The sequence below is a fragment of the Ahaetulla prasina genome, chromosome 4 (genome assembly GCF_028640845.1).
Source record: "Ahaetulla prasina isolate Xishuangbanna chromosome 4, ASM2864084v1, whole genome shotgun sequence".
NCBI classification, from domain to species: Eukaryota; Metazoa; Chordata; class Lepidosauria; order Squamata; family Colubridae; genus Ahaetulla; species Ahaetulla prasina.
In genome coordinates, this window is record NC_080542.1 from 30,117,132 (window position 1) to 30,132,891 (window position 15,760).

The following is a 15,760-nucleotide window of genomic DNA, read 5'->3' on the forward strand; positions in this document are numbered from 1 at the left end:
TTTAGTGGTATTTTAATAGTATTTATTTTGTAATAGGAATGTTTATTTTATCTGGCTGTAAACCGCCCTGAGTCCTTCGGGAGAAGGGCGGTATAAAAATTTAAATTAAAAAAAAAAAAAAAAGTATGAATAAAGTTAAAGTTAAATTAAGGTCACAGAGATTTTCCAAATTCTATCAAGATAAATTAATATACAAAAATAAATAAATAAAATAAATAAATAATAATTTATTAAATTAAAAAATAATTAAATTAATAAATTTAATAAATAAATTACATAAATGAACTTCAGGTATGATAAACAATCTTTCATTAAATAAAAATACAAAAAGATAGTTACTTTTCTCTCCTTATTAAATATTCCTTCTTATTCATCTCAGGTCTCATTAAAATGATGTAGCATTTGGGGGAAAATATACACCCCAGTAAACCAGCACTGGAGGATAAGATAGAGAAGATCTCCACAGCTACCATGTATTTCCCTTTGGTGCTCAGGTAGGTTGGGACAAACGTCAGCCAAACACAGCAAAAGACCAACATGCTGAATGTGATGAACTTGGCCTCATTGAAACTGCTGGGAAGCTTCCTGGCTTGGAAAGCAATGTTAAAGCTGACAATAGCCAGGAAGCCCATGTATCCCAGGACACAGTAAAACATGATCACTGAGCCTTCATTGCATTCCATTATGATTTCTCCCTTCAGGGAATGCAGGTCTGTATCTGGGAAAGGAGGAGAGATACTCAGCCAAACAGTGCAAATTCCTATTTGGATGAAAGAACCCAAAAGGACAATAGAATTGGCCAGTCCTTTCCCTACCCATTTCCTCATTCCAGAACCTGGTTTGGTTGCCATAAATGCCAGAATCACGGTCATAGTTTTTGCCAATACAGAGGAAAGGGCCACTGCAAAAATAATGCCAAAAGTCATTTGCCGGAGAAAGCAGGTCAACTTTTCAGGTTTTCCCATGAAGAGGAAGGAGCAGAGGAAGCAAAGAAGAAGGGAGATGAGGAGGATACAAGTGAGGCTCCAGTTATTGGCTCTGACAATTGGAGTTTCTCGATGCCTCCAAAAGATTCCAACCACAAGGATTGTAATCAAAGTGAAAACAATAGCCAATGTAACAAAGAATATTCCCAAAGGTTCGTTATAAGAGAGATAGGAGAACACTTTGGGAATACATTGATTTTGGATGTTGTTGGGATATTCATTGTCTGGACATTTCATGCAAACATCCATATCTGCAAAAAGGTAAAAAGAGGATATCTTTCCAATATACAAAACTTTTTATCAGTCTAGAATGTATAGAGTACATTTAATTAATTAATTAATTAATGTTGACACAAGTTATCTATTTTTTGAAGAGAGAATAGCGGTATTTTTAAATTCAAAAACATACATCAGTTCAAATTTAACCCCGAGGTCCTTCATTATGCACACAGGACATTGATTGAAAATCAAAAACAAATAAAAATGTTATCTCTCTTCTATTCATTTGTAAATAAGGGGTTTACTAATAGATCTTTAAGTGTAATTCCAGTTTGGACTAGTAACTGTAATATTTGCAGTTTCAGACACAATTAGGTTTGTAGGAATAAATACTATAAGTATTTGGTACTAACAGATCAATTTGATAAGATATTTTAAGGAATGAGTGGAACTAGAAATTGGAGAACCCTATTTTGTCTAAATTATGGGAAAGAATCTGAACAACCAAATTTAAAAAATTTAATGGATCAAACAATTTTTTAGACAAAATATTTTTGTATCTTTACTAGAAAAGACTAAATTCTTATGATATTGCATATGTAAAGAGAATAATACTTCACTTAATTATGCTTTTATCACATCTTACATATTGATTTGTCCTTTGTATTAATTTGATCATGAGATAGAATTTAATATTTCCAGTTGTATATTTGTGTGTGTGTGTGTGTGTGTATTTGAATACAACTCCATTAAATGGAAAGCGATAGCTAAACAGTGCAAATAAGTTTCACATCTTTTTCTTTTTGCTCAAAGATTAATTCTTCAGCAGTGAATGGATAAATATATAGCTCAGATTACTCAATTCATTTAATACCTTGGCCTATGAATGAATCCCTTTAAAGTTCATTTGTGCACTGTTGATTACCCTACAATATTATTTAAAAAATTGTTTAATATTTTAGTTACATATACAGATTGTCTTGAATTTATGACCACAATAGACCCCCAAATTTCCGTTGTTAAATGACACGGTTGTTAAATTAGTTTTGCCCCATTTTACAACCCTTCTTGCCACAGTTGTTAAGTGAATCACTGCAGTTGTTAAATTAGTAACATGGTTATTAAGTAAATCTGACTTCTCTATTGACTTTGCTTGTCAGAACGATACAAAAATTGATCACAAAAACCCAAGACATCCCAACCATCATAAATTTGAATTAGCTGTAATTATTAAAATTGGGCATAACTCCCTTTTTTCGGTGCCATTGTAAATTCAAACAATAAGTGAATTATTGTAAGTTGAGAACTACTTTTAAACATGCATGGAAGGAGATAAATGACAGAGCAAGGTAAAGAGAGATAGAATGAGAGAAGATATTTTATTTTATTTTATTTTATTTGCTGTTTTTCCTACGATTCTCCTTAAATAAATTAGGACACTGGACTGAATTATTGCTGGCTAGTTAGCCAAAGTCCTCACATCCTTTTGTCCCACCTATTTCATCAGAGATCTGTCCTTCTGAACAGGGGACACAATCATAGCAACAAAATTTCTCTCCTTCCTTCTTCTTTCTGCTGGAGCCTGGATAGCAGTGGTCATTGCACAAAGAAAGAGGACGCACCTGAACAATAATAGGTATGAGAGAATCAGAGAATAAAATATTTGTGTTAATAGATTTTTCCCAATCAGGAACCAAAACCAGGATGAAGAAGCAGAAGAAAATAAAAATGAGGATGCTTGAGTTAATGGGAAGGAATTGGCATTGACTTTTTGGGATGTTCTAGCAGAGGACCTGCAAGGGCAGAAAGTTATATTTTTCATAGGATTACTCTTGTTCGGATTATTCTTAATGAATACTTTAGTTAATTATTTTTCTGAACATCATCAAATGTAATCCAAATTCTTTTGAGGCCAGAATGTTTAAAAACAGAACGTGGCACTACAGCTAGTCCCTGACTTACAACCACAATGGGGTGTAGAATTTCAGTCATAAGATGTTGCTATTGAAAGTAAGGATACTATGTGAAAAATTTGATTTTGCAACCATTTTTAAAATGGCAGTAAAGTAAAGTAAATTGAAATGGAGATGAGCACCGCCCCCTAGAGTTGGGAACAACTTGCACATATGTGCGAGGGGAACTTTTACCTTTTTAAAGTGATTCATGGCTGTTAATTCAATTGCCTGTTCATTGTGAAATCAATTCTTCCAAATGTGCTTTTTTTTTTGCTGGAAACCAGCTAAAAACTCTTCAAATCATGGTCATGTAACCTTGGGAAACTACATCTGTTCATTAATCTGAGTCAGTTGCTATATGCCCAAGGGAGGTAGCAGCAGGTCATAAATAGCTATTTTTCAGTCCATTTTATTATTATTATTATTTATTATTTATTAAATTTTTATACCGCCCTTCTCCCGAAGGACTCAGGGCGGTGTACAGCCAAAATAAAAAACAGAATATATACAATTAAAACAACATTTAAAACATAGCAAATTATAAAGGCTGATAATTAAAAGTTTAAATTTAAAATTTTAAAATATTAAGAAAACCCAATTAAAATTCAACACTATTATGCCAGTCCCGCTTGAATGAATAAATATGTTTTGAGCTCATGACGGAAGGTCCGAAGATCAGGCACTTGACGCAGGCCAGGGGGAAGTTCGTTCCAGAGCGTCACTGCCCCCACAGAGAAGGCCCTACTCCTGGGGGCCGCCAGCCGACACTGTTTGGCGGACGGCACCCTGAGGAGACCCTCTCTGTGGGAGCGTACGGGTCGGTGGGAGGCAAAGGGTAACAGCAGGCGGTCTCGTAAGTACCCGGGTCCTAAGCCATGGAGCGCTTTAAAGGTGGTAACCAAAATCTTGAAGTGCACCCGAAAAACCACAGGAAGCCAGTGCAGACTACGGAGCAGTGATGTCACGTGGGAGCCACGAGCGGCTCCCGTTACTACTCGCGCAGCCGCATTCTGAACTAACTGTAGCCTCCGGGTGCACCTCAAGGGCAGCCCCATGTAGAGAGCATTGCAATAATCCAACCTAGACGTAACCAGAGCGTGAGTGACCGTGCATAAGGCATCCCGGTCAAGGAAGGGATGCAACTGGCGGACCAAGCGAACTTGGTAAAAGGCCCTCCTGGAGACGGCCGCCAGATGTTCATCGAAGGACAGCCGTCCATCCAGGAGGATGCCCAAGTTGCGAACCACCTCCTTTGGGGCCACTAACTCGCCCTCAACAGTCAGCTGCGGATGCAGCTGTCTGTACCGGGATGCCGGCATCCACAGCCATTCCGTCTTGGAGGGATTGAGCTTGAGTCTGTTTCTCCCCATCCAGACCTGTACAGCTTCCAGGCACCGGGACAGCACTTCGACCGCTTCGTTGGGGTGGTCCGGGGTGGAAAAGTACAGCTGAGTATCATCAGTGTACAGATGATAACTCACCCCGAAACCACTGATGACCTCACCCAGCAGCTTCATATAGATGTTGAACAGGGTAGGCGAGAGAATCGACCCCTGAGGCACCCCACAAGTGAGGCGCCTTGAGGATGACCTCTGCCCCCCTGTCAACACCGTCTGTGACCGGTCAGAGAGATAGGAGGAGAACCACCGATAAACGGTGCCCCCCACTCCCAATCCCTCCAACCGGCACAGCGGGATACCATGGTCGATGGTATCAAAAGCCGCTGAAAGATCTAATAGGACCAGGGCAGAGGAGCAACCCCTGTCCCTGGCCCTCCAGAGGTCATCCACCAACGCGACCAAAGCCGTCTCCATGCTATAACCGGGTCAGAAGCCGGACTGGAATGGGTCTAGATAGACAGCTTTCTCCAGGTGCCGGGGGAGCTGCCATGCAACCACACTCTCTACAACCTTTGCCACAAAGCGAAGGTTGGAGACTGGATGATAATTTCCCAAAATAGCTGGGTCCAGGGAAAGCTTCTTGAGGAGAGGTCTCACCACCGCCTCTTTCAAGGCAGCGGGGAAAACCCCTTCCACCAAAGAAGCATTTATAATTCCCTGGAGCCAGCCTCGTGTCACTTCCTGAGCAGCCAGCACTAACCAGGAAGGACACGGGTCCAGTGAACATGTAGTTGCATGTAACCTCCCCAGCAACCTGTCCACGTCCTCGAGAGCCACAGAATCAAACTCATCCCAAATAACCTCCACAAGATGCCTCTCTGTCATCTCGGATGGATCATTGCAATCTTGGTCCAAACTATCTCGAAGTTGAACGATTTTATCATATAGATAACCGTTAAACTCCTCAGCTCATTCTTGTAAGGGGTCATCCCGTCCCTCTTGATGAAGGAGGGAACGGGTCACCCGAAACAAGGTGGCCGGGTGGTTATCTGCCGATGCAATGAGGGTGGAAATGTAGAAACGCTTCGCCTCCCTCATTGCCACTAGGTAGGTCCTAGTAAAAGACCTCATTAGTGTCCGATCAGCCTCGGAACAGCTAGACCTCCAAGTACTCTCTAGGCATCTTCTCCGGCATTTCATCTCTCTCAGCTCCTCGGAAAACCAGGGAGCCAATTGAGATCTATGCCGGGTCAGAGACCGCAAAGGCACGACATGGTCCAAAGCCCCAGCCGCGGCCCGTTCCCAGGCCGCAACCAGTTCTTCAGTCGTGCCGTGAGTAAGATCCTCAGAAAACGGCCCAAGCTCCATCAGGAACCTCTCTGGGTCCATCAGGCACCTGGGACGGAACCAACGCATTGGCTCCGTCTCCCTGCGGTGGTGAGCGGCGGTCCAAAAGTCTAGGCGAAGAAGAAAATGATCTGACCATGACACCGGTTTCTTCACTATATCTCCTAAATCCAGATCATTTACCCACTGACCAGAGATAAAAATCAGGTCTAGCGCGCCTCCCCCAATGTGTGTAGGGCCATCAGTTACTTGAATCAAGTCCAAGGCCGTCATGGAGGCCTGGAACTCCTGAACCACCCTTGACGACAAGCCGGCCGATGGCAAGTTGAAATCCCCCAAGACCAAAAGTCTGGGAATCTCAACCGCCACGCCAGCAAGCACCTCTAGTAGCTCAGGTAGGGCTGCAGTCACGCAGCAAGGAGCCAGGTATGTGATCAACAGCCCCATCTGATTCCGGTGACCCAACTTCACAAGGAGGGATTCACAACCAGCTATCTGAGGAACAGTGGACTCCCTCGGCTCCAGACTTTCTTTAATCACAACCGCCACCCCCCCACCCCTACCTTGGGCCCTCGACTGATGGAATGCACGGAAACCCGGAGGGCACAGTTCAACCAGGGGTACACCCCCTTCTGTGCCCAACCAGGTCTCCGTAATGCCCATAAAGTCCGCGGACTCCCTCTGAATAAGGTCACAAATCAGGGGAGCCTTATTGACCACGGACCGGGTTTATTTTAAATTTGAAAGATTGTTAAGTGACCAATCATAAATCTAGAACTATCTATAGTAGTGACATTGGTAATCTATGCTTCCCAAGCACAATTGGAAACATTTGCCATAAACCTGCCAACTTCATATCAGTGCTCAATTGCATATATAGAAATTGTTATACCTCATCAGTTTGAAAAGCCATCATTTTCTTCAATTACTTCAATTATATTTGACAATTGCTCCAAAGGGTGTCTTACTTTTGTTATTGGTTGAGAATCTTCAGCTTCTTCTCACCTGGTTAAAGCTTCTGTGCCATACAATTTGATCATCATTAAGAGTTAATTCTTTGCCTGATGGAGCCCGAGTTTCTAATGTTCCAACTTTGACTCGAGAAAAGGAATTATTGTAGAAAGTAATCCAGTTTGCAACATTAAAACCCGTAATCAATTCTCTGTTTTCATCAAATGCAATAGTGTCTCCCATACTGTTGTTGAATACGATGCTTTTCAAGAAAGAATTAAACTATATATTTGTTTAAAAAATGAAAGAAATTAACAGCAAAATTTTGAAATCAAACAAATACAGAAAGTTATTTCAAGCTTGAACTATCCTGTTTTGAAAAATACAAATGAAGATTGAGGGTGTCTTCAAATCAGTGTTGACTGCTATCTGGACCAGAGTCTGCAGTTTTTTTGGCAAGATGTGCAGAATTGGTTTGCCATTACACTCTTTCTAGGACTGAGAGAGAGTGACTAGCTCTTAGGTCACCAAGTGGATTTGTACCTAATTAGGAGTAGAAGAAATTTCTCCTTTTTTCTAGACCAGTGCCTTAACCATCACACCAAACTAATTATCATCATATATGTTTATAATCTGAATGCACATCAGAATGGATAATCAAATAGTGTTTCTCAAATTCCATGACAAAGTGACCTGTACTCATTGCACACATGGATCATCTACAATGCGTAACCCTAGTAGTTATATAATTACTAATGTAAAAGCTTTTATTTTCTTCAAGAGGAAGTCTTTTTTTAGCCAACAAAATTGATTGGTGAAACAATGCTGTATAATATCATTGTAAATAGCTTTATATGAACCACCTTTCCCACTACATGATGGTGCAATTAAACAAACAATGTATTAGAAATAAAATAAAATACCTGCCATGGTTGTAAATCCTGAAATATTACTTGTTCTGTTCCTATAGCATTTCTACATCTGGATCTGGACTTGAGTAAGACATCCAAAGCATGTACCATAACATAGACTGCATTATAGATATTGTAACTGTGTCCACTCATGCTCATTTCAAATAATATTCTTGGCAGACTCTCTAACTTCTCATCCCCAGTGCACAATACCTTGTTATCTTCATTTATACCAGAAATGTGTAATGGGCAGTCAAATGCCTGCTCCCAAAAATTCTGAATGAAATTGTCTTCTTTTGCCCAAGATGGCCTTACAGTGTGAAGAAATTCTTGGAATCCAGGGGGCTCTTTTGAGCGAACTGCAAATGACAGAGCACCATAGAAACTCTGTATGTCCCAAAGTCTCTGAACGGACAGTGATTCAAAATTCCAGTGGGAAGTAACAATCCACACTTTACCCAAAGGTTGAAGTGAAGTCCAAGATGCTACAAGGATGATAATTCTCAGATTTTGCATGGCTGGAGTTAGGGCATAGATTAAACACACTTTGACTTTATCATCCATAAAGAGTTGATCAAATCTTAACTCCATTGACATCAAGTGTATGTATTCATCTATATATGCCTTCGGTGGTGTTCTAAGTATGAAAGCATAACAAATGCTGTTTTGGAAAAGCAGCGGTTCAATTTTCTGCAAAAACATGTCCCCATAGTCATCATCCACAGCCAAAATGCCAATCCATATCCATCCAAAATGCTGAAGTAATCGAATAATCCCAGTGTATTGATGTATTTCATTTGGGACCATCTGGTACAAGGATGGAAATGCATTTTTCTCATCATATGCAGAAGAAAATGTTCCAAAGGTTAACTGAAAGACATTATATAGGAAATATACAAACCATTATGTAAGATTAAAGAATGGGATTCATCTTTATCATAACGAAAGTTTAAAAAAAATCGGCCCTGAAATGTTGCTGGAAATTATGTAGTTTAGTTCACATATTTGCAAAAGGGTTGCCTATGTTTCTGAGCCCATTTTAACTGATTATGGAAACACTTAAAACATAGCACAAGGTCAAAAACCAGGCATGTATGATCTGGAAAAGTCTTCCAGTTTTACTACCTGAAGGGAGTCAAGAAGCATGTAGGAAAGACAGAGTGTTTTCTGTAGTGACCCAACAACTTTGAAACTCAGTGCAACAGGAGTTTGCTAATTTTCCATATTTGGGGAGAAACTGCAAAGAATTCTTGGTTTCTAACTATTTTATCATCTGTACGTTTTATTCATGTTTACACTAATTCAACGTACAATACAAAAAGTTGACTCAACATCCATTTTTCCAAGGTCAGTATAGTGAGGACTCGGATTGTTGGGGACAATATGCTGACTCTCTAAACTGCTTAGAGAGGGCTGGAAAACACTGTGAAGTGGTATATAAGTCTAAGTGTTATATGCTATTCTCCTAGATATTCCCCTGGGAATGTCAATTCTGAAAGGGGCCTTAAATGTACTTTAAGAATGGAAAAAAATTAAAAAGCTTGGGATTTCCAGACAGCCATCTCAAAGATCTACCTGTGGAATCTTGTAGTTGGCAAGAACGGTAGCCATGTTGAATGAGGTCTCTGTCAAACGTCCTCCAATAGCAGCAATAAATGTTTTTTTTAAATCACAGGTAAAGTTGGGAACAAACTTCTGCTGTGTAGAAAGTAAGTTCAAGGTTGCCTTATAAGTTATCTTCGCAGGGAAGTAATTGTTCACAATGTGGAAACCCAATGTGATGTTTGGTAAGAGCTCAGGGTTCCTATTGATCTCCTTGACAGCAAACGCCAAAGCAAGGATGTGCTGATACGCATTTGGCACATAACTGCAACAAAAACTATCAATTTAATTAAACAATGTAAAAAGTATAACCTATACTTCTCTTGTACTTGTGTACTCAGACTGATAATACTGTAAACCAATGGAGAGCTCCAGAAAATGGCACACTGAGCGGCAGGACATTTTTTTCCTCGCTGCCAACAAACAATTGACTTTGCTGCTAAAGCTAATTCTTTAGCAATGAACTCCCCAGATTTTCTCTATAGTCCTTTGCTTGATTGCAAATGTAAACTTTTGTAATTTTACTCCAGTTTCAAAATACTTTCTCTTTTGCCACAAGAAAGTCAGTGACATGAGGATTTTTTTTTCATTGAAAGTGACTTGAGCTGATTTATACTGGATTTTTACTCTAAGAATTTTCCATATTAGCCTTTCTAAAATAACTCCTTTGTTTCATTTTTTTTTATATATCCTTGCTTTTTATTTTAAAGAAGGCAGAAATTTTCTCTTCTCTCTGTCTCTCTGCTGTGAGAATTATTTTGCCTCTATATTACTCTGTGATTGAATATCTATTCTCTTTGTCTTTGAATCTGCTGAGAAAGTATTCAATTGGGGAGAATATTTTGTGTGTATGTTTAATAATTTGTCCTATACAGCTTTTCCTTTGTTTTTGTCTTTGTTTCATTTTTGTTTTGTCTTTTTTTATTTGATTTTGACTTGGGAAACAAATAAAAAACGAATTTTATAAAGAATACACACACACACAATGCTCTGAATGTCATGAAGTTACTCCTATCAGAGTAATACTACAAATTTGATGATGATTAGAATGGAAAAGCTTCAAATGACACTTCTCTATATACTATTCAACAGAAGATATTTTGAACTTAGGTAGGAACACTGCTATTATTAATCTACTGAAACATTGTCATAAACAATGAACCTAACCCAATGATATTGTGGATATGAAGATGTTCATAGACTTATAATCCTGTTGCCTAACTCTTTTTCACCCAATTATTTTGCCCTTAGTGATCTGAAAGGAAAAAAAAGTATTCCTTACATTGCTTCATTAATCAGTGTCCGAGAGGGATCTTCTGTGAAGGAGGGGCTGTTGTGAAAGAAAAAGGCTTGAGAGGTAATCATCCCCAAAATAATATTTCCTGGCTGAGCAAATTGATGGGGTATAGGAAGTGGATCATCAGGTATATTACAATTGATAGCATATGTTTTGTTTGTAAAGCAGAACATGAATACGAACAGCATCATTCTTGTCAACCCCACCCTATTATTGACAATGGTTCCTATTCAGAAAAAAATATCCAATCTGTAGGATAAACTGCAGGGCATCATTTTTCATTATCCTTATACTGTATATATGGCCTCTAAAACATTTGCAACCTTACTAGAAAATTTTCTTCAAATAGATTTCAGTTTTGGATTGTCTGTTCTGCTTTCGGTTTTTTAATGTACTTTGAACTAATGCCACTTTTAAAAAAAAGTTTTATATTTCAGAAGCTATTTTGCAATCATCATTTCTTGCTTGCTTGATTTCCTCATTGCTTTTAAATTAATAAAAATTGTGCATAAATAACATATTTACCAGCAAGAAAGCTTGTTTGTTCATTTCTTCCATGATCTCTCCACATGTTAAAGATAAATTCCTTAGGTAAAAGTGATTTGAGCAATCAGTACACAGGGAGAAAATTTCTCAGCGTATATCCTCCCATTTATGAACCTTAGAATAAGAAATAGGAAAGGGGGGGAAAGGGAAAAAATTCTAGAAACTATTAAGAATGAAATAGAGATAAAATTGCTTGGAACATGAACTGAAGGTTAGAATAGAAATGCTTCAAATGAAAGCTCTCTATACTATTCTACAAATTATATTTTGAAGATAGAAAAAAGCACTCCTATTATTAGGTTTTCTGAAAATTGAGTTTAATAATCTAAAGAAGGACCTATAATTTTGATAATTGGGGAAATAATCAAGTCCTTTTCAGTTCTCAATATTTTGCACATCTCTCCTGAGAAAAGAGCTAGAAGTTTGTATTTAATTACTGCAACTTGCTTTGGTTTTTTTTTACACCACGAAAGTGTCATGAGCCTTTTTTTAATAAAATGTTCTGACAAATATACAAGTTAAACTTCATATGCAATAAATTGATAAATAAATAAAGTCCAACAATACTAGATTTAACCTTTCTGATCAGAATTCCACAACCACAATTAGACCTGTTCATCAGACAAAAACAAACTTTGTTGCAAGTGTGGTTTTATTTATTTTGTTTTTGTTTTAATGGTGCATTAGCCACAATGATATTCCAATTTACATATTTGTGATCCAGCTTAATTCAAAGAGATTCTTTAGTTATGGCTCCCATCTACATAGCCTGATCCAATCCAGTAGGCTGAGATTCTTGTTGAGACTTATATTCATTTTGTTTTAATTTTATTAGAATTGATCTAGTTCTGATTCATATGTGGTAATCATTTCCAAGATGTTGAAGAGTACTGGGCCTAAAACAGAACTTTGAGATATCCCACTGAATACTTCCCTCCATGTAGGTGTAGCTCCACTGAGTGTGGTTCATTATCAGTTGTAAATCCATCTGATAGTGGTACCTTCTATCACACATTGTTCTATCTTACCAAGATGTAAGCTGTGATCTATTTTGTAGATGTCCCACAGAAGTGGGTGGTGGCTCAGCAGACTAAGTCTGTCTGTTATTAACACAGCTGCTTGCAATTACTGCAAGTTCAAGTCCCACCAGGCCCAAGGTTGACTCAGCCTTCCATCCTTTATAAGGTAGGTAAAATGAGGACCCAGATTGTTGGGGGCAATAAAGTTGACTTTGTATATAATATACAAATGGATGAAGACTATTGCTTAACACAGTGTAAGCCGCCCTGAGTCTTCGGAGAAGAGCGGGGTATAAATTCAAATTAAAAAAAAAAGTCTAAGTAAACTGTGTTATGCACATAGTTAGTCACTATGTCAAAAAAGACAATAAGCTTTCATTGTCCTTATCTGTTTTTGACTAACCCAGCCTGGCTTCCTTTAATAGTCTTCTTTGTTTTATCCTTTATCGTACATGTTACTTTATGCACAAATGAAAGCAAAGTAAAAAATTTTAAACATTTCATAGATCAGTAATCCCTCTTCTCTTATTAAAATGTGGTCAGTGGGCAAGTGGAATAAAGCATCTTCTTCTATTTTTTTTAGAATATCAACTACGGGGCTTAAACCCTTAAGTGAAAAAAAATGTTTTCTTTATGGTGACATAATTTAAACAAGAAAGAAGAATTGGGAACAGAAATATATGTTTGTTAGTTGTTTGCATATCTACAATTAAGTGATACCTTTAACTTAGATAAGAAAAGATGTGGCTTTAAATTTGGAAAAAGTAAATTTGAAATTGCAGAGTGTGTTAATGATGAAAATGTTAGGGATGAGGTTTACAAAATCTTATTGAAACTGAATTTGGAAAAGAACTATAATTCAATGGATAAATTTGTTTGACTATAATATAATGATTGAGAAATGGGAAAATATGTGGATTTTGGAGTGAATTTTCTATTGACTTATAAACTGAAAGACAATTTCTATATGATTAAGTATTATTGACACTTATCAATGTTAATCAAACTCATCATTCGCATTAAACTGAATAGAATACATCCATTCTTTGCTCTTGAAACAGATCTATTTTAAGGGCTTCTTTTCTCCATATCAAGTTTTATGTATAAATTAAGTTAAATCAAGTTAAGTTAAGTTAAATCAAGATCAGGGTGATTTTTCTAAATCCCATCAAGGTAAATTAATTTACAAAAAAATCCACAAAAACAGTTCACAATAATCTAAAATATTTTTTTAAAATACAAAAAGAAAAAGACAGTTACTGTTCCATCTTTACCAAATTTTCCTTCTTGTTCATCTCAAGTCTCATTAAAATGTTCTATAGGCAAGCTGAAAGTCAATATGTAGCAAATAATCAGAACCATTATATAAGAATATGAAATGGGATTCATATTCATCATAACTAAGGCAAAAAATCGGCACTGAAGTGTCACTGGAAATTATGTTATTTGTAATATTCTATCAGTTAGAATGGTTGCCTGTTTCTGAGCCCATTTTAACTCATTGTGAAACACCATATTTTACATAGTATAAGACACACTTTTTTCCTTCCTAAAAGAGGCTGAAAATTTGGGTGTGTTTTATACTCTGAATGAAAACCCCACCCACCCACCAGCCCCTACCCTTCAGCCTCTGTATGTCCTCTTTGTTATGTCCTGCACCGGCAGTGGCGGCCCCTAGTGGTGGAGATGGTTTCTTGTTCTGTTCTGATTGGTTTCCGCTTTGACAGCCGAGTATAAAAGGGCTGTCAAAGCAGGCGCGCTGTTCTTGTGTTGTTGCTGTTCTCTGTGAATTAAAAATAAACGCTATGTGTGAACATCTGTGGAGCCTCAATTACTACGGAACCCACAGAATATAATACTCTTCATGGCTGCAGAGATTGCCACCAACAATAGCTTGTGTTTTTGGGCTCCACACATCACATTTTCAGCCTCCAAATGCTCCATTTGAGAGGCCTTCAAGGCTGCTGGGATCAGCAAAGCACATCACTGCCAATTGCTGCCTGAAAAACACAATGCGCAGTGCCCAAAATGGCTACCCGGAACAGCTGCTGTCTTCTCTTATCCCTTCTGCCCTATGCCTGCTTTAGTACCTGGAGCTCCCTCCAACAATCAGCTGTGCTTTTGAAGCTGTTTTTCAGCCCCAATGTGAGCAAAGCGATCTTGTGTGCTTTGCCTACTTTTCTAATTGCTGCTCCCTCCAATGATCAGCAGTGCTTTAGAAGCTGTTTTTTAGCCTCAACTAACCCCAACCTCAAAACCAGTGAGCAAACTAATGTACTAAAGCTGACCACGCAAAGGATGCTAGTCAGATGAATACCTGGTAGGCAGATTTTTTTTCCTATTTTCTTCCCCAAAAACTAAGGTGTGTCTTATACTCCAAAAAATATGGTAAAACATAGCACAGTATTGAAAGCAAGGTATTTATTATCTGCAAAAGACTTCTTGTTTGATTACCTGAAAGAAATCAAACATAGAGGAGAAACATTTTTTGTAGCAGCCCAACCACTTGGAAATTCAATGCCAACAGGAATTTGCTAATCTTCTCTATTTTGGGGGATCTACAAAGAGTCCTAATTTCTAAATTACTCATATCCATAGTTCATTTGTACAGTGTTCTTCTAGATTTTCATTCAGAAAGTGAAGTCTGGAAAGGTGCTTTAAGAATGGAAGAAAATTAAAAAATTGGGATTTCTAGAGAGTAATCTCAAGGATCTACCTGTGGAATCTTGTAGTTGGCAAGGACTGTAGCCATGTTGAATGATGTCTCTGTCAATCATCCTCCAATAGCAGCAGAAAATATTTTCTTTAAATCACAGGTAAAGTTGGGAACAAACTTCTGCTGTGTAGAAAGTAAACTCAGGATTGCTTTATAGGTAATTATTGCAGGAAAATAGTTGTTCACAATGTGAAAACCCAAAGTGATGTTCAATAAGAGCTCAGGGTTCCTATTTATCTCTTTGACAGCAAACACCAAAGCAAGGATGTGTTGATATGTCTTTGGCATAGAACTGCAATAAAAACTATCAATTTAACTAAAATATCCACCTTTCTCTTGTACTTGGGTACTCGAAGCTATAAAACTGAATGCCATGAAGTTCAAAGTCATCCATAGAACCAGTCCAAAAATTAACTAAGAGGCAATCACTTCAAACTACAGTTGCTGAAACTCAGCAGTAATAGGTGGAAGAGACACTGAAACTCTTAAATATCTGAACTCCTAAAAAGAGTTGTTATGTCTTGTCTCACTGCAGGTGGTCAAGAAAAAACTCAGTGTGACTTCAGATCGGTGTCTGAATGGACTAGGAGAAAGCAATTCTTGTAACTCCTTGAGGTGACAAAATAATTTGTACTACTCCAAAGAAAAGAAAAGTTGTTTGTTATTTAATCTCCTGCCATAATTTGTCTTTGGAAAGAAACAGTTTACAGCTCATAGACAGGAAATATATTTTGAATCTATATCTAATTGTTACACTTCTGTCTAATATGTGTTTTGTATATAATACAGTACATGAACACTTAGAGAATAACTGATACAATCCCCATCCTATTTTTGCTAATATCAGACAAGCATAGGAAACTCAAAGAAG

The 15,760-nt window shown here is 37.9% G+C and overlaps 1 protein-coding gene across 1 annotated transcript; it reads right to left on the minus strand.

Annotated features, from left to right (window-relative positions):
* Positions 1 to 335: 335 nt before the first annotated feature.
* On the minus strand, positions 336 to 10,781 carry LOC131198144 (vomeronasal type-2 receptor 26-like). The gene is made up of 6 exons (XM_058182649.1): positions 10,594 to 10,781; positions 9,285 to 9,576; positions 7,818 to 8,579; positions 6,853 to 7,080; positions 2,701 to 2,827; positions 336 to 1,237 (listed from the first exon to the last, which is right to left on the minus strand). Exons 1-6 carry the CDS (start codon positions 10,779 to 10,781, stop codon positions 336 to 338), a joined length of 2,499 nt encoding a protein of 832 aa, XP_058038632.1.
* Positions 10,782 to 15,760: the final 4,979 nt, after the last annotated feature.